The sequence below is a fragment of the Ceratotherium simum genome, chromosome 32, assembly GCF_057802395.1.
Source record: "Ceratotherium simum simum isolate JZ-2026a chromosome 32, ASM5780239v1, whole genome shotgun sequence".
Taxonomy (NCBI): Eukaryota; Metazoa; Chordata; class Mammalia; order Perissodactyla; family Rhinocerotidae; genus Ceratotherium; species Ceratotherium simum.
Window position 1 is genome coordinate 33,078,158 of NC_141931.1, and position 23,799 is coordinate 33,101,956.

Below are 23,799 nucleotides of genomic sequence, written 5' to 3' on the forward strand. Positions count from 1 at the left end.
AGCATCAGGAATACAGGCATAGTTAACTGACATGGGGCTGGGGGGTGGGGGATGGGTAGACACTAAGGTACAAGGGCTAAAATTGACCAAAATTTACTGATTTACCAGCCAAGCCTTTCCCCAGAAGACACAAGCCTTCAAAGAGACTCCAGAATTCCAAAATAGTTATAAGAGACTGATTCTGCTATGCAATTGTGATCAGATGAAGACATGGATTCCTGGTGCTCTCTACTCCACCATCTTCTGACATCACTTGACTTCAAGTTTCTCTTAATACAACCTTTTCCAGAATATATATATATATATATACACACACACATACACACACACACACACACACGAAAATGTTACTTTATATCCACAAAATGCAATACAACTTTTATACCTATGTGCAAGACAAAAAGTCTGAAATTATATTGCAAAACACTACAACTGTCACACAAAGGAGAGCTTTGAAAATGTTCTAAGAGTCACAAGGGGGACCTGCTAAGCGAAGCACCTGCATTTGAAACTGCACACAAGGTATGTGGTAACAATGGTACTGTGTTGTGGTCAAGGAATGTTTTACGCACTTAATATTCCAATATGTCAGCTTGCTACATTTTAATGTGCTTGGAAATTTTAAGTTGACATGTATTTCAAAATCATTTCCACTTAAAATAATTAAAAACAGACCCCCAGGAGGTGTTTTTGTGGTAGTGTTGGGAATGTTTGTGTGTTTTATCAAACACCAGCAATGGACTACTGAAGGAGATGCCCACATTTAATTGTTGTAGGGCCTTAGGCAACATTTTATTCCACAAAAAAAGTATTTTTTGCTTTAAAAACATTGTCATTTATTTTTCCCCCTTTTCATTTGGCCAAACTGACAGTGATGTGTAACTAAACAAACAAAACAAAACAAAAAAATCCTAAATAAATCAAAACTACTTTCTTTTGGAAATTTATCTTGGATAAAATAGTTGAAGACACATTACAATGGTACACTGTACAAAAGACTAGAAAATAATTTAGCCCTGTGTTCCAAAACACCTATAAACTTGTGTTTGTAGTTGTGTCTGCCGGACAGGGCTGGCAGACTTCTGGCCATGTCCACAAGTGAAGATGTTTTCTTTGCAAAAAAGGACTATTTGTGCGCAGTGAACCAAAGTTCCCTCTTGCAGAAGAAAAGATTTTTCTCCATCAAAAACAACATAGTCAAATCAATAAATCTTTCCAGTTCTGCAAATGCGAAGCAATCAAAACTCCATTAAATGCAGAAACCACTGTCTGCTCAAAATATCTGTAATACTATGCAGTGATAAAAATGTCCCACACCTGTACAGTTAAGGATTAACCACAGTTTTCAGGAAAGCAACAACTGCTTTCGTTATTTCCATTGTTATTTTCAGTTTATAGATCATGACTCCAATTTTATGAAACCATATGATAGCAAACCAAGAAACACACAGTGGTCTAGCCACTGTCCCAGCTGCCACGGACACTATCTCCTGTCCTTTTTACCAGCTTTCCTCTTTCCAGAGAGCAAGTGCTTGGGCTTCATATCAAACACATGTCTGTCTGCCTCGCCTTTCTTCCCCAAGCGATTCATCTTCTTCTGAGCATTCTTCATCATGGTTTTGGCTTTCTTCACCATCTATAAAAGACAAGAAAACATGAACACGTTAGCTACTGAAAACTAACCTTCCACATGGATTTTCATTACCTGTCTCAATGATCCAGGTCTGTTCTGTGAAGAGAAGCCCTGCTAAGTCTCACTCACTGCTGTTTTCCCTCAGACCCACCACAGTACCTGCAGGGGTAAAATATTTGTGTATGAAGACAGGGGTAAAATTATATCTAGATAAGTTTTGTACCTAGAAAGACCAGACATATTTTAGACCTGGAAGATTAGATACACCTGTTCCAACTCCCTCTTACACAAATGAAGAAATTGCGATTCTGGCCCATAAAACTGTACTGCTTACATATGACTGACGAGTGGCAATACTGATATTAAAATCTAGATTTCTAGATGGAGATGGCATGGTGGAATGGAAAACTCAGGCTTCCATCAAGTAGACTGCGTGCCAGTTTATATACAGACTTTCTCCTACATCTAAACTTTCAAAATGCTGAAACTAATAATTTTTGTGTTTCTTAATAAACAGAAGCTTCAGCAAAAAAGACTGTGGACATCCAAAAGACTGGTCAAAACAGCTCCCTCTGGGTTGGTTCCCCGCATGGGCTTGTTGGGGGTGAAGGTCCCTGGCCTCCAGGTTCTGGGCAGCATCCATCCATTTCTTACCACGACCCTAAATGGCTGGGACTTAGGTTCAGACCGTCTGGTGCCATATCACACCATGCTTCTGTCCACTCCTGAGAAAAGACACCACTAGGGAATGGTGCACCTAGGACAAAGGTCCAGGGACACCCACTGTACCCTGGCCCAAGCTTGCTTTTTGGAGTGCAGCACACAGCTAATCTCCCATCTGCAGTCCCTGCCATTCCAAATGACAACTGTTGGTGTTTTCCCTAAGCCTCATGTAATAAACAGCAGAGGCCACTGTTTTATTAATTACACATTACAGAGACTAACCTTGACGTCCCGAAGACCAGAGACATCACGTGGAGCTCGAGAACAACTGCGACTCCGGGCTACGGAAGAGGGTGGAACAGAGTCTTCCCGCTTTCTTTTCCTAGTAACACTCCGAGATCGCCTGGCCTGGACTGCATAATGGGCCTGAAAAGCAAACTTCAGTGCTTCAGGATCCCAGCCTGGCTTCCAGGCTTAGTGACAAAGGTGAAACGAAACTACCCCGAAGAGGGGAAAGGACAGTTAGGAGTTTTTAGAACCATTATCAAATAAGCTAAAGATCTTTAAAATACAACTAATCTCACGTTAGATTATTGGTCAAATATTCTTTTTCACTTAACATAACTACTTTATGTTACAAAGCTGATTTTAACTCCATTTAAATAAATTTACTTAGAGCTGCCCATTCAACAATGTTTTCCCTTACCCTAAATCATCAGGTTAGCATCACAATTTCTATTTCAGATATAAAGAGTTCTCTCTCCTTCACTCCTCCATTTTGGGGTTATCTATCTGAACACAGAGTGACAGCCACCAGAAAGCTAATTAGGCAAAGACACGCAGACTGCTAAGGACGGGCTCTGCGGTCAGTCCCTCGGCAAGTCAGCTCTGCTCACGCTGGTCGTGGGTGCCTTGCTCACCCTCGTTACTGAAATAACGATGTAAACTGAGATAAACAATGAGGAAATAAGGATACTACTACTACTCTGCAAGGCATGTAGGCAGTAAGCCCAGCACTTAATAAACAACTGGAAGTCAGAAGCTATGTATCTACCTTAAAATACTACTCCATGAGAGCAGGATCCTCTCGTACACTGCTGATTAAAACCCAAATTAGTCTACCCCTCTTGGAAAAAAACTTTGACAGAACATTATCCTTTGATTTGAGTAATTCCATTTCTGGAAAGCTGTTTTTTTTTTTTTTTTTTTTTTTTCCCCCCAAAGCCCCAGTGGATAGTTGTATGTCGTAGCTGCACATCCTTCTAGTTGCTGTATGTGGGACTCGGCCTCAGGATGAACGGAGAAGTGGTGCCTCGATGCGCACCCGGGATCCGAACCCGGGCCACCAGCATCGCAGCGCGCGCACTTAACCACCAAGCCACAGGGCCGGCCCAGGAAAGCTGTTTTGAGAAAATAATCCAGAATATGAAAAAGTTCTTTTATATGAAGATGTATACTATGCTCTGGCATAATTCATCCAGCAAAAAAAATTAGAATTCTAATACATATCTGAAATGCTTCTAATTTCTGGGCTCCAAGGAAAACAGTTCTGAGGTATTCACAGCCAAAGTTCCTCTCACATTGAGAGGTTCAATGATACCTCATATTTATTTGGTAACTGAATTGAAGCTAATGAAAGCTCTATGTAAAGACTAGTCACCAAAATCAAAGTCATAGTTCAAGTACAAAAACTGTGTAGGACAGATAAATTTATCTCTTTTGTTCTCTTTGACACTCTATTCCAATTCATATTTTTCCCTATGCAAATTCTTCTATTTTATTGTATATTTCCTATATGTCATCTTACATTCTTTGAGGGGACAGCAAATGAATTTTTAAACTACAAACAATCCAAAAAGCCTAAATAAAGAACCTAAATCTATTTACTCAATTAAAAATGTGAGAAAATTATCCTAAAATGAAAAATGCTTATATCACAATGAAAAGTAGATGCAAAAATGTACCACACGTCAACCTAGTTTATTTTTGTGTGCTGTAACCACAAGTGGTTTTTTTCTAAAAAGTTTTCGGTATATTCCGAATTTTCCATTAACCTGGAATGGAAAATAATATATATATATACACAATGAAACACTGACATGAAGCAACAAAACAAAGAAAAAGAAAATGCACTGGGGTCATGTTACATAACTAAGGTTAACTGAAGCAGAACACCGGAGTAACACCCAGAGAAACCTTCCCCAACCCCAGGGATGAGTTTTAATTAAGGATGATGGAGGATACAAGGTCTATCCACAATAAGAACTAAGTTTGGAAACACCATCCTGCACCAACAGCATGGTCCTTTGAGCCAAACGCCCCCGAACCATTCCCTGAGGGCAAAGGACAAAACAGCGTGACTAACACGATTGTTCAGTACTTAACCAGCCACTTCCAATCAAGATCTCATGCTAATGAAGCTCCTCAATGGAAATACTGAAATTCTAATTTCTCTTTTAGTCAACTCTGTAATCCTACAGGTTTCTAAGACCCCGGTTTTCTAAGACAAACCTACATCCAACTATGCAAGCATCTGAGACCATCTCTGCACACTCACATTGTCTTTATCATCCATGTCAACACCAAGACTGCGCATCTCATTCTCCAAGACTTTCCGCTGAACCTGAAATGGTGGGAAAAAAGATACTTGTTTTAAGCAAAATTAGTTTGATGAAATGGGTTTATGTTCAAGTTTTTGGACAGCTCATTAAATTGCATGAAAACTAACATTTCCTGGATAATTGCTATGTGTAAGATGATGTACACTTCACGTCTATGATTCTGCACAACTCTGCAGGGGATTCTCCGCATGCATAGGAGGTCACTAAAGCTGAGGCCAGGCGATGTGCCCAAAGATGCCGACTCCAGAGGCCAACACCTCCTCCCAAGCCCACTGAGCACCACTGGGGCAATACAGTGATGTCTACGTCTGTCAAGAACTGGTCATTTGCCATCACATCAAAACAGTATTTCAAACACACGAATATATATCAAGAGATGTCTGGAATGTTGTCGTTATTCTTCCTCACCCATTACACTTTAACTGCCCCGCACATCGCCCTCTTTCTCTGGGGAGCTGGCCCTCCCTTTCTGCCATGTTCTGTGGTTTGGGGGCAACCACAGGACCTAGCCTCACTGGCCGCCCTGACAAGAGTGTGGAGCAGGAGAGAAAGATGCCTAACAAAGATGGAGCTGGGAAGTGGAAATAATCTTGACATCATTTGATCCATTCGTGCCTAAAGTGCGATTCTTCCCATCCTAACCAGTCATAGGAGCCAATAAATCGCCTTTGGATTTAAGTTAGATTGGCTGAGGTTTCTGTAAATTGCAAAAGATGAGTCCTGAGCGATACAGAAATTAAAGAATAAAAACGTGAATTGATGGCTTTACTTCCACAAATCATGAAGTATGAACTTAATTTGTACAACTGCAAAGTACTTGAATCTAATCGTGTTGAACGTGGAAGTCACCAAGAAAAGGTATAACAATCAGAATATAAAGATCAAGACTCAAGCGAGCTCAAAAGTCAATATATACCAACAAAACAAAGTAAGTACAATCTATCTTATGGACACATATGGGTTGAAATGTATTTAGCAATAACTATACAAGAACCCAATACACAAGGAAATAGGTCAGACCTCTGTGAAGAGAAATAAAACTTGCCTTCTTTGCAGTTCGAGGCATTCTGGGTCCCTGTGTATTCTTCTCTTTGGATTGCAGAATTTTCAACTTCTTTTTTTCTCTAATTTCTTTTGCAAGCTGTCGGATTTCCACCATTTCTTCGTCTTCACTTTCAGATTCACTGTCATACTCGCCAGCAGCTGTTCTTAGCTCTTCTTCTTTTTCCAACTCTTCCAATTTCTTTAAAAAGAGTTGTAATTAAAATCAATAATGAAAAACTCATAAACAAGTGTAGCAACGTTTATATAGGAATAAGGTTTCCACTAAGTCTTTCAGGATGTGATGAATGCCAGGGTCCAGTCTCAGGTGGGCCTCGTCTTACATGCCAGGGCTTACCTCCCAGCAAACAGATTCTGTGAGAAAATGAAGACTGCACAAACACTAAGTTGTTTTAACTGTTCCATGCCATTTCTTTTTCTTATTTAACAACAATTATGCCAAACACTAAGGTTAAAAACGTGCAGATGTCCCCTCTCTCATTCCCCACCACTCCCAGCAGATACGTGAAAGAACCCTGGTTCTTGAAAAACTTAGAACATCAATCTGAACTGGTCTAACACTACAATAGCCTATTTATCCATCCTAATGCCATCCCAAAACACCACCTCACTGGCTTTACAGTTAAAAAAACAAAAACAAAAAATACATGTATGTATATCACAACCTAACAAATAAACCTTTACAGAAATCTGACAGTCCAATGTGCCCACATGACTACTTATGTGAAAACTGCACAGATGGAGGGAGGCTGGGAAGGGGACAGGCCAGGCCGATCACAGGCTGCCTTGAACCCACGCTAAGGAAACTGGACACTACACAAGAGACGAAGCAGGAGGCATACCCAAGAGCTTAAAGGAGAATGACATGATTTCTCTCGTGTGGGAGTGTGGACAACAGAGTGAAAAGGAGGAAGACCAATGAAAGCAAAAGCTGAGGATGAAATGAGATGAGAGAACAACAAATATTTCAAAAGGGGAGTAAAGACGAACAGAAGAGTGAAGGAGGCTTACATTAAGTTTACTCCTTGGATACCCAGATAAATCATGTTATCAACCAGGTCAGCTTCTGAAGCAGAAATGAGTCTGAAATGTAGGGTGTGAAGAGCTTGCAGACAATGACAACCAGACTGAAGTATAAATTCAGGACAGCATTTGGGAATTGAGGACTGGAAAATGAGGAAATATGGACTGCAAATATTTTATAAACTATTTTCTCAAAAAGCTTGACTGAGGAGATGAAGACAGAATAGCAACTGAAGGAGGACACAGGGTTTAAGAAAGTTTTTGTTTTTCACAAAAGATGAGAAAAACTTGTGGAGACACATACTACAAAGTAACAAATGAGGAGTGGACTGAACAGGAGGAAGACATGAGAAAACTCCAGAGGAGACAAGAACGGGCCAGGTCAGAGAGCAAGCAGAGCCTGCCCCAAGGGCTAAACTTTTGCAACGAGAAGGCCCTACATGAGGAAGGACGGAGTGTTGAGAGATTAGGAAATTCACACCCCATGACTCCATTTTCTTTATAAAAGGGGGCCATCTGCTGAGACCAGCAGAGGGAAGTATGGGCAGGTTTGAGAAGAGGAGGAGTCTGGAAGGGGCCTTGATGGAAGAATGTGAGCCAAGAGGAAGAGGATTAATGGTGCTGTGCCTGTGGCAACCCAGTTGGCAGAGCCCTGGAGTCTCAGGACACTCGGCAGGAGCAGGCTGTTGGTGACTGAGGACTAGAGGCTTGGTGGAGGTAGAAGGAGCGAGGGGAACAGACAAGGTGAGCCCAAGGTTATGCTCGTATCTTCCAGTGGTCGCATTAAAAAAGAATAAAAATCACATAATTTAATGAGTGACACAAACCTGCATGATGTCAGGATCAATATAATCAGCTATATTGTGGCCTTCCCAGATCTCAGGTATCTTATCATATTTTTCAGATGAATTCATTATATCCCAGTACTCTAAAGTTAAAAAAAAAAAAGTTACACTTATAGTTTTTAATACCTTCAACTATGTGCCCAAAATGAGTTGTGACTTACACAAGTCATGTCACTCTACAAAGACAAGAGAACATTTGTATTCGACACCACATAAGCAAAGTAACATCCTTATGAAAGAATTACTCCAAACGTTTCCCAAGGCATATCAGTATCTCAGGATTAAGTGACCAGAGAAGGAAAACAAAAATAAAAAACAAGTAAGACATACCTGAAGGGAAACGACAGGCACGAATAACAGATTATTAACAATATCAAATGTTTCAGCATTTATATGCTAAGAAAGCTAAAAAAATAATCCCCGTTAACCAAAAACAAGAGAAATTTACCTGGAAGAAATCTCACAGAGCCCTGTCAGTATGTGACCTTTCATCTTTAAGAAACTAAATTAACAAAATGCTGGAAGACTTTCACTCATTAAAGTCTTTCCACACTTTTCTGAAACACTTTACAAGCAACTGGCATTTTACACTAGATTACATTCTAGCCCTTACTCTGAAGATCCAAAATATAATCATCTCCCATTTCCAGTTCAATATCTCGTTCCTGCAATGAAAAAAACAAAACAATTATAATCAGCTCTATTTGACCTTTCAGGTCCAGAAATGCTGAGCCTCTCCCTGTCCCTGTGAAATCATCTGTTCTCCAATCTAACTGCCAACCCTTCCAACCCCATGAGGCTCAGCTCCTGTTTCTGGCAGGAAAGCTGTTTGGACCATCCAGTGGACCATATCTGTTACGTATGTACTTTGTTCACTGCCACCTCCCATCCACGAGGGTAGGGACCTTCATCAGCTTCCACAGCCATGTTCTCAGAGCCTGACAGAGTGGGCACCAGGTGCTCTAAGCACATTCTTGCTCTAAGTCTCCACCCTGACTGCACGCACAGCCTTTCTACCCCTCTCTAAAAGGAAACCTACAGCAACTTACCCTTTTCTTCTTTGGCTCCTCAATCTCCATTCTCTTTTTGCGTGCCACCACTCCTTCTGGGATGAAAGGAGGCCTCTCCTGAGAAGATATTATTGGAAATATTTATGTGAAACACCTTGCTGAATGTGAAAGAAACAAACAAACAAAAAAACTAGAAGCAAATTCTTCATCTGCAAGGAAAATATAAAATTATACTCAAACCAATTAAAAACCAATAGGTGACTCAGGGGTAGAGGGGAGAATGCAGGGCCAGTTTGGGCAAGGAAGCCAGGAGGACTTCACACGCCAATTCTAAAGTTTACTTAGAAAAAATACACATCAAGATTATCAAGAAAAATTATAGACAAAGAAAGTGATACAGGAGAAATAAAGCAGATCAATGAATGAGAAATTTAGACATAAACCCAAGTACATATGAGAAATTCAATGGAAAGATGCATTAATCAATTAGTTGTGAGATAAATGACTAGCCAGTTGAAAATAGAGGTGGGTAACTACCTCCACTTGCTTCCTAAGAACAAAATAAACTCAAGACTGATTGAAGACTTCCAGTCAAAACAGGCAAAATTAAAAAAAAATTAAACCATCAAAATATAGAAGAAAAAATACTTTTTAAAGAATATTTTTAGAATGGATGGTAGGCCTTTCTATACATAACACAAAACCCAGCAGCCATAAAGAAAATATTAATATACACTAATAGTTTAAAAATGTGTAATTTCTTTGAGATAAAAAAAATCCCCCAAATCAAAAAGCAAATGACAAAAAGAAAAACAATATTTACAGAACAGGGGCCAGCCTGGCGGCTCAGTGGTTAAATTCGCATGCTCTGCTTTGGTGGCCCGGGGGTTCACAAGTTCGGATCCCAGGCACGGACCTACGCACTGCTTATCAAGCCACGCTGTGGCAGGCGCCCCACATATAAAGTAGAGGAAGATGGGCACGGATGTTAGCCCAGGGCCAATCTTCCTCAGCAAAAAGAGGAGGATTGGCAACGGATGTTAGCTCAAGACTAACCTTCCTCACCAAAAAAAATAAAACATATTTACAAAACATACAAAAAGTCTGATTTCCTTAATATAAAAATTACAAATCAATGAGTAAACGATAAATGACCTAGAGAACTGAAGAAGCCAATAAGCACACTAAAAATGCTCAACTTCACTAATTATTAAAGAAATATATCACAATAAAACCATCTTCAACCATCTTCAATCTATTAGATTGACAGAAGCTAACCCATCAATGATGCAGTAAAACATGCATTCTCAAACTGTCAGTGGAGTATAAACTAGTAAGGCATTTTTGGAGGACAATGACATTTTCAATGCTATACCTTAAAATTTACTCCAATTAAAAACAAAGACCTATGTATAAAGACGTGCTCTTGAGTACTGTTCACAATGGTAAAAAAAAGGAAAATTTTAAAAGAACCTAATATATTTCTGTTAAAAATTTTTTAAAAATATGCTTATATGCCAAAAATATTTCTGGAATGACAAACAACAGAGTTAACAGTAACTGCCTCTGGTGGAGTGAGAAGCAGGTTTTAACTTGGCACTTTATACTTTTTTTTTTAACCTTTTCAATTGTTTATGATACACATGGCATAATTTTCATTCTTAGTAAGAAACTCAAGACCACTCATGAGATCCATTTGAATCTGCACCCCTGGAAGAAGGGATGCAGTGGTGTCCACTGATCATATCAGTAACACAATCTTATCTCAAAGGCTCTCTAGAAAGGCAGCCTTACCTTATCATCTCTTTTGTTTGGTATAGCTAAATGCAATCTGTTCAGCACCTCATTCACTTTATTTCCTTTCATTTTGGTTTCAACTCGATGAGCCAAAAGCCTGTCACAAGCCTAAGAAGGTGAGAAAACAAGGCACCAAGTTGCAAGGCATCCTGCAGCAGCCTCCTGTTGCACCTTTCCAGGAGGAACCAGGAACCAGAGCCCCACTAACCAGCAGATTATGTTCCAAAGGTTTGGAACACGCTATGCATTTTTCCTCGGTAGTGACATCTGGTGGCTAAGTCCTTGGGACTACCCTAAGGGAACTACTCTGGGGCAGACCACACTCTCCAGAGAGGGAGGAGGCATCTTTCTCCCTTTCTAGGCCAGGCCTAATCTGAGGCAGAACCCTGAGGTAGTGCTGCTGCAAAGCTCGCCCGAGCACCCCCATGTCCCATTCCAGGCCTGTCTCCCACCACTGGCGACCCTTGAGCTAGCTAATTAGACAGTCCTCTGTAACTAGATTCATGTTCCACCTCAGGACTCTAACTGGAGCAACTGAGACCTGAGTAAAACCAACAGTATCATGCCCTTTCTTTTTATTTCAGGTAAAAATAACAATGAAGTAAAAATAATTAGAATTGCATATGAAATCTAACAGGAAATGCCTCCTCAAACTGTTCCTACTTTTCACACTACTTTTTTCCCTTCTGTTTCTAAACAGGTTCCATGAAAGTACTTTTCACTACAGCTCTCGTGGAAATATTGGCAGGTCAAGAGACACAGCAGACAGTGATTCAAGTTAAAATTACCCACAGTAGGAGTGTAAGTATCTCTTCAAATTCCCACATTCACTCCGGCAGGTGGGGGCCTCGGGTTCAGTGAGGGCACTTACACTCATTTCTCCGGCCTAGTTACTACCAGTGCTCAATGTCAATACCACCTAGAAAGAAAACAACTTTCCCCCAACAACTGACTTTTCTAAAACAAAAGAAAGACAATAAAGGGGTCAACATCTGCTTGTAAGGAAGCACTGACCTCTGTTTTCACTTTAATAACCCCTTCCTCCGTCAGCGTGCTGGTCTCTACCACAGGAAATCCTTCAGCCTGCAAATCTGTAAATATTTTCTGGGAATACAAATGAAAAATGAGAGATGCATTTATTTCCAGTTCCCCATGAACGAATCTTACTATTCCTCAAATGGGTGTTACAAATGCTAACTAGCACAACATGTGTGGTTTGTTATTTGAACTTAAACAGTTGTGTAATCTTCCCACATATCCTTCTGTGATTAAGAAAATACAAATTACTGGGAGGATCAAACCAGACTATAGCAAGCAAACTAGAGGCTCTCCAGAACATGCTGTGAGACCTCACCTTCCAAAATGAAACTTGGGAAGATCAAGATATGGATGTTTTCAATGCTATTTTTTATAAAATATTTGGTCTCCCCAGCCTAGGAGAATTCCTTAGAAAACACAAAAACGTTTACAAAGCTAGCTACATATAAATCACTAAGACTCTAAGAGAAAGGACTTCATTTGTGCACCCCTCCACCAATGCCATGTTGATACCTCACTGCAGACGTGGCCACGTTCAGACGCAGGTGACCACGCCGATGATAGCCAAGCTTCTCATGAACAAGATCTACCTCCCTCCTCACTAGAGTCCAACTTAGCAGTTAAGACTCCCTCCTCCCCTGGAAAGAGCAATGGTCTTGGAGAACATCGGGGTCTAAGAGCCAATCCCACCAATGACTGGCACATGATCCCGAGTAAGACACTACACCTGCCTGAGCTCACGGTGACAGCGTTCATTACATGCAATATGGGGTAATAACCTACACTGCTGCTCTGATGAAGTCACAAGCACCAATAAATACAAGGCAGGCTGCAACAGTGTTAACCAAACACTAATATTGTTACAGTGCCCACTACCCATTTGCTTTCCAATTCCATTAAATCTCCCCGACAACATCACTGATACACAGCTCAATAATGCAGGTGTTACTATCACTGATTCCTGAAAGGTGACCTCGCCCATCACGGCTGACAGGGGGTGAAGTGGTGACTGGAGCAGGTCTAACTGCAGAGCCTGAGCATCTGGTGCAACACCCGCCTCAACCTTCCCAGTGTTCCCACCCTCCCCTCTTCCCCACCCTATGATGCTTGTAGCCTAGAAACCTGAGACTGCTCCATAGATATTTGGATCTTTTCAAAGACAAGCAAATTCTCTGACGTCAGTATTTATATGATTAGTAATTTAAAAAATACACTGCAGTGCCCCAAGGAACTGAATTCTTACCAAGCATTAAACATCTAAACAGCACAAGAGAGACACACTGACTGAGAAGAGAGCAGCACACCCCTCTCGAGAGACCTGCTCCTTTGATGTGGTGAGTATACTCTAGTAGATGCGGCCAGGTCGAGTTCATTATTCCAGTGCAGTGGTTCTCAAACTCCAGTGTGCATCTAATACCCGGGGGCCCATTCAAACCCAGGCTGCTGGGAGCCTCCCCAGTTTCTGATTCCATAGGCCTGAGGTGTAACCAAGAATTCGCATTTATGACACATTACCATGGGAAAGCAATGCTGATGCTGCTGGCTGGGGACCATGATATGAGAACCACTGTACCTGAAATATGCCTATTAAAAAGGGCTGCAGGGTCAAATTAGTTTGAAAAACTAGGGCTAACAATATCACCTGCCTCTTGGAAAATTACAGTAGACACTACACACTCACGGTTCTCGAAAGTTTGCAGATGCTCCTTCTCCTTCATTCACGCACTCAATTCCCAAACTCATTTCACCACAAAGCCTGTGCAGCAGGTACACTAAGGAACACCTATGAAACCCTTCCTACCTAGAAACGTACTCTGCGTAGGGCTGCTTCAGTGCCCTGGTAGCCTGAGTCCTGCAAGAGGCAAAGCATATCTTAAGGTGCTTTGCTTCCTGTAAGGCACCAATCTAAGAGAACACTCCCTTCCCAAGTAAGCACATCTTCCAAGGCACTGACCTGTCAAATGCATGGACACTTCCATAGCCTCTAAAACAGAGCAAGAATTCAGAAATTTCAGTTGTAGTTTGCCACTACCTAGGTTTTTATAATGAATGTTATGTCGACTAAACCAAGGAATATTATCTCAACTGTAAAATAAAAAACAGGACTAGCACTGCTAAAATTTCTCCTCAACTTTCGTTGTCTGAGACGAGATTCAGAATTCGTAAGTAGCAAATATTCAAAATATTAAGGTGATTTACCTGATCGTCTTCAGCAAGTTCAGCTATTCTCTTCACATCACATTTGTTTGCTACAACTATAAGAGGCTAGAACAAGGAAGAAAAACAATGAAATTACCACCTTCACATTGCAGGTTATAAATGAAAATACTGGTTATCACATTTACCTTGTTGATAAAGAGAGGTCTGATATTCTGGAAGAGCTCCAGCTGCTCCTTCAGCCCGTGCCCACACTGCTCAGACAAATCCATCACATACAGAACTGCAGCACGCAGGTGGGCTAGGGCCGTGATGGCCTGCATTTCAATGGTGTTCCGATCCTCCAAAGGGTGGTCCAAAATCCCTGGAGTATCTACAACCTAACAGTCAGATTCATTACTCCAAAGCACACATATTCACAAACTTCCCATCCAGCACACCCTGGAGGTCACTCATACCCAAACTAGTTCTGAGAAAACCAGTAAATAAAATGTAGGTCTCCCAACCAACCATAATAAAATAAAGCAGTGAGGGAAAAGTACATATCCTTTAAATATTTATGGGAAGGGTGGAGGGACCGAGAGCTCACTAAAGAATTAGCCAATGACCTTCAGAGAATGACTCTTCTTTTCATTAGGGACATCATTAAATAGAACTGGAAGAACTGGCAAACACTTCCACAGGTTAGGAATTACTTCATCATTTATAAAATTAAATTCAACCGTGGAAACAGGTTGCTTCCCTTTAAATAGTTAGCAAATGCCATTTCTAATGACAGACTCAGAACAATGACAAGGAGACTTTCATTTCATCAGAAGCACCACTGATAACATAACGCATAAATCTACACTGGTAGCTACTTCCCCAGAAACCGATCAGAGAAGCAAGAACTGCCCTCATGCAATGTCAAAGCTTAGATGAGTTTTCTTCATGGGGATGTTCCTGGTGACCCTGAGAATCTATCCCACCTCCTGTTTTCCCTATGACTCTAAGTACACTGAGAAATGGACTTTAGGAATCATCAAAATCAAAATCCATTAACATAACCACCAAGATGTCCATTCTATGTTTAAAAATAAGAACTCTCACTTGCCAACGCAGATACTTATAATCCATGTGCCCGACAAACAGAGACTTGGTCGTGAATGCATAAGGCTGGACATCCACATCTGCTCTTGTCACCTAAAACAAAACAATAAACTCTCACAATCACAGAAGTTCTATACCCTATTTCCTCTCAAATAATGTAAACATGTTATCAAGACTAATTTTTTTTGGTAGAGGAAAAAAAAAGACAGCCCTCACATAATTAAACTCCTGAAGACAGGAGCTACCACACCTTGACAGACAGACAGGCTCCACTTCCTCACATCACTGGGCCCATGGAGGAACAGTCTAAATCAGGTATTAGGAGGCAAGGAAGGCCCAGTATTTGGAGGACATCCATCAGCTTCTCCTCTCATCCTCCTCGGCCCCAGAAATGCCCAAAAGAACTTTCTGTGACCACAGAAAGGTTCTATATCTGGACTGTCCAATACAGGGTCCGCTAGCCATGTGTCCCCAAGAACTCTTGAAATGTGCTCAGTGCGACTGAGGAACTGAATTTTTTTATTGTTTAATTTTAATTAATTAAGTGGCTGACAGCCCACGGCACTGGCTTACAAGTGTTTGAGACGTCAGCTAGGTCACTGCAGAACTTCGGCTTGTCACTCTATCATTGCAATTTGTGGACTAAATAAAAACCTACAAATCTGCTTAAAAACCAAAGTGTTTTGGGCAGCAAGTAGCCACAACATATGTAACAATTGTTTTTTGGCACCTGAGCTGTTGCTGGTTGTGAACTGACGTTTTATTTTATTTTTTAATTTTTTTGTGAGGAAGATTAGCTCTGAGCTAACATCCACACCAATCCTCCTCTTTTTGCTGAGAAAGACTGGCCCTGGGCTAACGTCTGTGCCCATCTTCCTCCCCTTTATATGGGACGCCGCCACAGCATGGCCTGACAAGTGGTGCATCGATCGGTGCGCGCCTGGGATCCGAACCCGGGTCGCCAGCAGCAGAGCACTCGCACTTAATCACTATGCCACGGCGCCGGCTCCCTGAACTGACATTTTAAACACTGTTTCTACTTTGTTCAGGTCCTTTAAGCTTAGCTACATTGTTCTGAAGCACCAAGTTACCAAGTTACTTAAATAGTATCCTTGAGCCCCAAATATTAAACTCAGTCAGGGGCTGGCCCGGTGGCGCAATGGTTAAGTTTGTGCGCTTCGCTTTGGCAGCCCAGGGTTCACAGGTTCGGATCCCTGGCTCGGACCTAAGCACCACTCATCAAGCCATGCTGTGGCAGTGTCCCACATACAAAATAGAGGAAGGTGGGCACAGAAGTTAGCTCAGGGCCAGTCTTCCTCACCAAAAAACAAAACAAAACAAAAAAAACCCCTCAGTCAGGAAAGGAGACTCAGCCACTTACTGCTACCTGGAACAAATAGTTTATGTGAAGTTGATACAGCAACCAAGGTAACATTCACCCAAAAAATACATTCAGAGACTAGGAAGTCCAATTTAGCAAGTGCAGGCTGCCAATCAAGAGTAACTCCCTGATACTACCATTCCCAAAGTACGTGGAGACAATACATCCTATGAGAAGCTCTCCGTGTATTAACAAAAATGCACTTGAATGTCTCAAATCCCTTACTAATCTGTAGGACACTTACAAGAATCAAAAATAAAATGGTTTCTGTAATAGCAATATAAATCTAGGTTCAGACAGAGCCAATCCTCCCTTCAAGGAAACAGTGTCTTAAGCCTACGGCAGTATCAACTAACTGGTCAGCTGTCCTCTACCCGACATGGTCAGGACATGGCAGTGCTTTGGTCTCAGGTCCTTGGTCACCTGTGTTATCATCAGAGACACACCAACCTTATTGATGAAGCTGGATTTGCCGACATTCGGGTACCCACACAGAAGCAGGGTCCTTGTATTCGGGTCAATAGTTGGCAGACGGGACAAATGCTGACGCACTATGAGAAGTTTAAATTAAATGTGTTTAATTATTCATAAGAAAAATTAAGAAACTCAAAGTTTAAGATCTGCTTGACTTACTTATACTCCAGGCCCATGGTTATGTTAACCTCACTACAACATTTATTTTTTTATTTTATTTTTTTCATGTGTAAGGAATATTAACCCTGAGCTAACATCTCTCGGCAATCCTCCTCTTTTTGATGAGGAAGACTGGCTCTGGGCTAACTCCCACACCCATCTTCCTTCACTTTATATGGCACGCCGCCACAGCATGGCTTGTCAAGCTGTGTTCGGTGCGCACCCAGGATCTGAACCCCAGGCCCCCGCAGTGGAGCGCGTGCACTTAACTGCTATGCCACTGGCCTGGCACCCTCACTCCAACATTTATAACATAAGTGACAGAGAAAATATAAATGAATGAAAAAAGGATTAGTTGCAGAGGCACCATGATACAGAAGAGTATTTTCCAAATCTGGCTGTACCAAGAATCCTGTTCCTAGGCCCTACCAACTTGGCATCCCTACCCAAAACGTCAAAGGTGGGACCAAAAACACACCTCTAAGAAGTGCCCAGATGATTCTTACTAAGTGAGGTGATGTTTGGAAAACGATTTTTGAAGGGAGCATGCATGCCATCACTTCCTGGCTAGCAAGGGGCTCTTTCCATGTAATGACCAATCAGGTGCCTCGTCTGCAATGCACACAGCTCCAGTACACTACTGGGCTACCCTCAAGATCAAACAGATCAGCTGAAGCACTGTCAAAGCAGCCAAGTATTACAATCTTGTCATAAATTATTTATAAGATGCAGGGGGAGAGGGAACAAAACCAACTGAATTAAAAAAATTTGTAGTGTAAAAATATATGCATGTAAAAAGGCAAATAACTGTTTCAATAAAAATCCTACTACACTAATTCAGAAATTGTCCTATTAAATAGAACTATCAGGTAACAAAACTAGAGTGGCAGTTTGATGCTAGCACATATTACAAAGAAAAGTATTTCTAAAAAAAATTAAAGTGTCAATAATAGGTAAAACTATGAATCATTTTATTTTTATATATATATTTTTGGTATTTTCCTGTGATTTATAACGTATATGCTTTACTTATTAAATACAAAAAATAAATTTTCCTAATAGTGCTATTAATTTGTAAGCATTATATGTGTTAGCCACTTTTTCAATAACAATTAGCCTGTTAGAATTTCTTATAAGCTAGGCTGGGAAAAATAATTTGACCCTGTCATCTCTTAAATAAGACAGAAGTATTTCAAAAATAAGGCCTCAACAAGGATCAAGTACCTTAAGAGAATGCACTAAAAACCATTTTTGCTTACACATAAAGAATACCTTGTTCCAAATATTCCAAACTCTGCTTCTGTCTTTTGATAATGGTACACATTCGCCCAAGGGCAGCACGCTTCAGCTGCTTGCAGCGGTAGAGAGAATCACCATATTTCATAAGCCGCACATAATCTTTAGCAACACTTAAAGAAATAAAAACAAATACATAAGATTTTTTTCACTTCTGACAATAACTTAAAAGATACTATGTTAAGAAAATACCTTACTTGTCCACTAAATTTTTGGCAATATTTATTTGTCCTAGAGCCAACTTGTAATGATCCTTGTCATACAGAACATTCATCAAATCAGCATAAAATGGATGGATATCCTATAACGAGAAAAACAAGGCAGTCATTTTGCTATCAGTTTCTCACCCCTATGTGTAAATAATACTTGAAGAGTAATTTCCTAGGGAAGTATGTCACACCTTTTCCTCTCTCCTCACACCCCCAGCATCTTCTCCCCAGTCCTCTCTCCTGGCTAATGACTGTCTGTTTAGTTGTCTGAGAAAAAAGAAGCAGTAAGCAGGGAAGCAGGCCCAGAAGTCACTTCTGCCTGCACTTGCACCTGACCTGTGCCTGAGAATGCTCCCTTCATCCCCGCTACTGTGGGAGAACTGTCCTTGGATCCAGCCAAGGTGACGTTTCCATTTGTACACTAGACCCACCCCCTTATTTCTCAAGAACTGAGCTCCAGAAATTCTTCCCACTTTTTTCCATTAATTCTTCCCTCTCCACCTGGTGATTCCCAGCACGCTGCAACCATGCTGTTATTTCCCAAAAAATTCTTTAAAAGTTTTAAAAGTCCCTTGTACCCACAATCCTTCCATTTCTTTGCTCCTCTTCTTGGCAAATGACACAAAGAGAGGTACTGTGTCTTTTCTTTCCTCCCACTCGCATAAACCCAATCTAATCAGGTCTCTACTAATCCATCAAAACAGCTCATCAGATCACCACTCACCTCCCAATCCTCATTTACCTTACTAGACCACTTTGCAGCACTAGACAGCTGGCCACTTATCCTTCCTGATGCATTTTATACCACGACCTCGGGACCCACTGTGGCTCTTCTCTCTAACTGGCCACTCCTCAAACTGCATTGCTGGCTTGTGCTCCCACGGCAACACTCAACACTCCAGTTCCTGGAGCACTTTTCTTTCCATACTCACTTCCTTGGGGGTCTCACGCAGTTCTGAATTGTCTACATTTTCAGAGGTCCCATTTTTATATCTCCAGGCCAGACTGCTCATGAACCTCAGACTGCTCGGCACTTCTACTTGTACATCTTACCCACATCTCATGATTAATGTGTACAAACTGCTCTCCTCCTCTCAAACCTGCTCCCCTTCCCCGTCTCAGTGAATGGCAACACCACTGCCCAAGGTACTAAGGCCCATACCTGCCACACGAGCTAATCCATTAGCTCTTCCCTCAAAGGATACTCCGAAGCCAACCACTTCTCCACTCCTTCACTACCACCAGTGGTCTAAGTCATGGCATTCACCTCCCAATGGTCTCTTCCCCCACAGGCCAGTCATCCTCTAAAGCTAAATCAAAGCACAGCATGTCCCATGCTCAACTCCAACTGCTCCCTCAGGAACAGAATTCAAGTCCTAGACAAGTTGCTGGCTCCACCCACTACCTCTCTGACCCACCTCCTAGTGCCCTCCCTCTCACACACGCTGCTCAGCCCTCCTGGGTCTGCCTGCTCCTCACAGACCTCACACTCTAGACTTTAGTGCCTCTGCACTTGCTATTTTTGTGCCTACAGTGCTCTTTCCCCAGATAACTGCATGGCTCACCACCTCAGTTCCTTCAGGTCTCTGCTACAATCGCCCTGCTCAGGCACTCCCTATTCTCCTTTCTTGTCTGACACACTATATAATGTCATGTTTACTAGACAAGGATAGAAACCTTTTTTTTTTTATTACTGCTGTATTCCTAGTGCCTAAAACAGTATCTGAGACACAACAATCATTTAATGAATGGTAACTTACCCTAACCTTCTACCCTAAAGTGATCCTCATATAACTAACTCTAATTAAAAATAAATAAATAAACAGAATGTTTATAAAGTTGAACCTCTAACATAAAAAAAAACACCAAGAATGAAAAATGTAAAATTTCTTACAAAGAACCACAAAAATATGGTACTAATTAGGTCACGATATTTTCTGTTTGCTCAAATCAGGTGCTTCCTAATACCAAATCAGTTTAGAATAGCCTCATTCTTCCGTCTTTTTTCATTCCCAGGTACTTTCTATGGCACTAGCCCTTTCCCAAAAAATTATTCACTCATCCAATAAGCAGCTATCAAGCACTTATGTCAAGTCCTAGAGATATACATAAGATAAGTGCCTGTCTGCTAGCAGAATTGACTTATTATTGTATTTTTTTGAATAGCCATTATTACCTTTTTAAATATAAAAGAAATTCTTGTCACATAAACCAACTTTTTCTCTCTGCCTTAACCCACCTTCAGGGACTATTTCCGGGCAGTGGCAAATTTAGGCTCTCACACTGTACTGCTGACCCCACGTCCTTCACCACCTCAAAGAACCTTGCAAGTGTGTGACCCCTCACAGGGACTTCATAAGCAGTGTCTGCTCCTGCCCTCCATAGCTAAATAAATGGGCAAACTGCACTATGCAGCAGAGTGAGGAATTCAACTTGTTCAGCTTGATGTATAAATCACAGCTCCCCACTTGATTTCTTCTTGGCAGTGAAGAAAGTGGTCAGTGCTGAACTGACCGTCGACGGCTGATAAAGCAACAAGATCACAAACAGTGTGGACCTCAGGCCACTGATCCAATGTGAGCCCACAAGAAAAGGAGCCTTGGAAAAGAGGGAGGAGAGGAAGCCCAGACGAGCTGGTGAGCCGCCAGAACCCCAGGCTCCTGGATTCACAGTCCTCAGCTAAAGAGCTTGGGTTGGCCCCGCAAGCCTACAGGTTGCAAAGAAAGCTTGAGGAGATAGCTTTGGGCCCTCTTACATGGGGTTTAGTTGGGGGAAAGGAAGAATACTAAGGAATCAAAAAACCCATGTTCTGTTCCCAGCTTTGCCACTAACTCACTGAGTAAACTCTGACAAGTCAATTATTTTCTGTTTCCTTCATTATCTGTCAGATAAGTAGACCAAACTGGTTAAACATCGATTTTCTGAAGGCTCACATTTACATACTATTTGTATCCCTTGGAGTCACTTACATCCAATTTGGGGAAATCCGTTAGAATCTGTGAGAGTCTGTCATGGTAATTCTGTTGAGTAAACTTGACTTTTCTCATGTAAAAATGTCTAATGCGATGAATTTGGTAATGTTTATGAATAACTGTTGGAGTCTTTCGTTGAGTCTTCGACAATGTCAGGTCAATAAAGTCCTGCGATCAAATAAAATAAGACACAGTTACATCAAACACATCTACTTTCCATGCACTTACTTGAAATCTTCTTAAAAGACTAATATCTAACACTACTACACATTTTAAACTACAAACACTTTTGTTAACTAAATCTTTAGTCTTCTATATACAACTTTGTTCATCTTTTACACTGTCTGGACTTTAAAAAACATTTAGCAAATAGCTGCTGAAATAAATTTTATCCCATATGTTCTTCATGTTATCTTATTTTCTAAATACCTAAAAACCTTTGAAACTTAAGTAGTCAGATAACTCAAGCATAAATCAGAAGAAATATTAAAGAAAAAGAAACAATCCTACAATTTTGGTATGCATATCTTTGACTTTCAAAGCATACAAAATAATTGGTAAAATTAAAACCCACTGCTTATAATCTCCTAAGATATGTAAGCTGACTGTCTGACAATGTACAGGATCTCTGTGTGAATTCCCCAGCGCCAAGAGAAACTGGCAGACAGCGCCTACAACACTGTCAGTACTAGGAGGGGCACAGACACCACGCCCCGAGATCTCCACACCCTCTCCAGCTGGCAGACTCCACGGACCCTCAAGGCTCCAGTTCAAAAGTCACCCACTTCATCAAGCTTCCCCTGACTCGCCCTCTTCCCTCAGGAGTGACCGAACACCGGAGGAAGGACCCCTAACCCCCCAGAGCCCTAACCTCTGAAGAAGGACCCTAACCTCTGAGGAAGGACCCTAACCTCTGAGGAAGGACCCCTCATCCCGGGGGACCCTAACCTCTGAGGAAGGACCCCTCATCCCGGGGGACCCTAACCTCTGAGGAAGGACCCTAACCTCGGAGGAAGGACCCTAACCTCTGAGGAAGGACCCCTCATCCCGGGGGACCCTAACCTCTGAGGAAGGACCCCTCATCCCGGGGGACCCTAACCTCTGAGGAAGGACCCTAATCTCTGAGGAAGGACCCTAACCTCGGAGGAAGGACCCTAACCTCTGAGGAAGGACCCCTCATCCCGGGGGACCCTAACCTCTGAGGAAGGACCCCTCATCCCGGGGGACCCTAACCTCTGAGGAAGGACCCCTCATCCCGGGGGACCCTAACCTCTGAGGAAGGACCCTAACCTCTGAGGAAGGACCCTAACCTCTGAGGAAGGACCCCTCATCCCGGGGGACCCTAACCTCTGAGGAAGGACCCTAACCTCTGAGGAAGGACCCTAACCTCTGAGGAAGGACCCCTCATCCCAGGGGACCCTAACCTCTGAGGAAGGACCCTAACCTCTGAGGAAGGACCCCTCATCCTGGGGGACCCAAACCTCTGAGGAAGGACCCCTCATCCCGGGGGACCCTAACTTCTGAGGAAAGACCCCTCATCCACGGGGGCGCCAACTTCTGAAGAAGGACCCCCTCTCCTACGGGGACGCCCTAATCCTCTGAGAAAAAACCCAAACCTGAGGAAGAACTCTAATCCCGGGGGCCCTAGCCTCTGAGGAAGGAGCCCCCACTCTCCGGGGGGACCCCTAACCCCGGGGGACGCGGCCCGGGAGGCGGGGCTGGCGAGGCGGCGACCCCTCTCCCAGCCCAGCGTCACAGGCCCGGCCCTCCCGCGACCGGCCGAGGGTGGTGCGGGCGGAAGGCGCCTCAGCACCTACCTTGGCGGACGGCACCACGGTGATCTTTTTGAAGTTGTAGTGCGCCATGCCGGCGGTCAGACACGAGGAGCGGCGGAGCAGGCGGGCGGGACTTCCGCCGGATGCGCGTCACTTCCTGGCGGCCCCGGCGCCGCCGCGCACGGCTTCCGCGTCGCACGGCGCCCCCGCCCGGTCCGGAGGTCCCCCGGGGCGGTCTTTGGGCGGGGTGGGTTGGGGGCCCGCGGGGCGTGGGGAGGACGCGGAGGGGCGGCGCGGACGGGCACTCCCTGCGGGTATAGGTGGGGTCCCGGCGGGCCGTCCTGGGGGCCTGTGCTGCCCGCCCTGCCCGGCCCGGCGGGTTACGGAAGCTCGGGGAGCTCGGGGACCTCGAGTCTCCGGGGTCCGCAGAGTCTTAGGGGCCCGGGAGCCGTGGCCGGCGGGGGCGCGCGCGGCCCCGGGGTAAAGCAAGGGCGGAATTGCGGGAGCGCGCGCGCCGCCTCTTGACCTGCTAACGCGGTCAAGTTTGGTCAAGTACGGAGCGCGGCGGGGAGCTCCTGTGCGGCGGGACGCGTCT

The 23,799-nt window shown here is 42.9% G+C and overlaps 1 protein-coding gene across 1 annotated transcript; it reads right to left on the reverse strand.

The window, feature by feature from the left end:
* Positions 1–333: 333 nt before the first annotated feature.
* Positions 334–23,394, reverse strand: GTPBP4 (GTP binding protein 4). Its single transcript, XM_004425422.3, has 17 exons — positions 23,247–23,394; positions 21,427–21,597; positions 18,446–18,549; positions 18,225–18,361; positions 16,770–16,870; positions 14,939–15,031; positions 14,038–14,229; positions 13,892–13,957; positions 11,669–11,758; positions 10,652–10,762; positions 8,897–8,974; positions 8,461–8,512; positions 7,830–7,930; positions 5,963–6,160; positions 4,854–4,919; positions 2,579–2,722; positions 334–1,636 (listed from the first exon to the last, which is right to left on the reverse strand). Exons 1-17 carry the CDS (start codon positions 23,292–23,294, stop codon positions 1,484–1,486), a joined length of 1,905 nt encoding a protein of 634 aa, XP_004425479.1. The 5' UTR covers positions 23,295–23,394; the 3' UTR covers positions 334–1,483.
* Between the last annotated feature and the right edge of the window lie 405 nt (positions 23,395–23,799).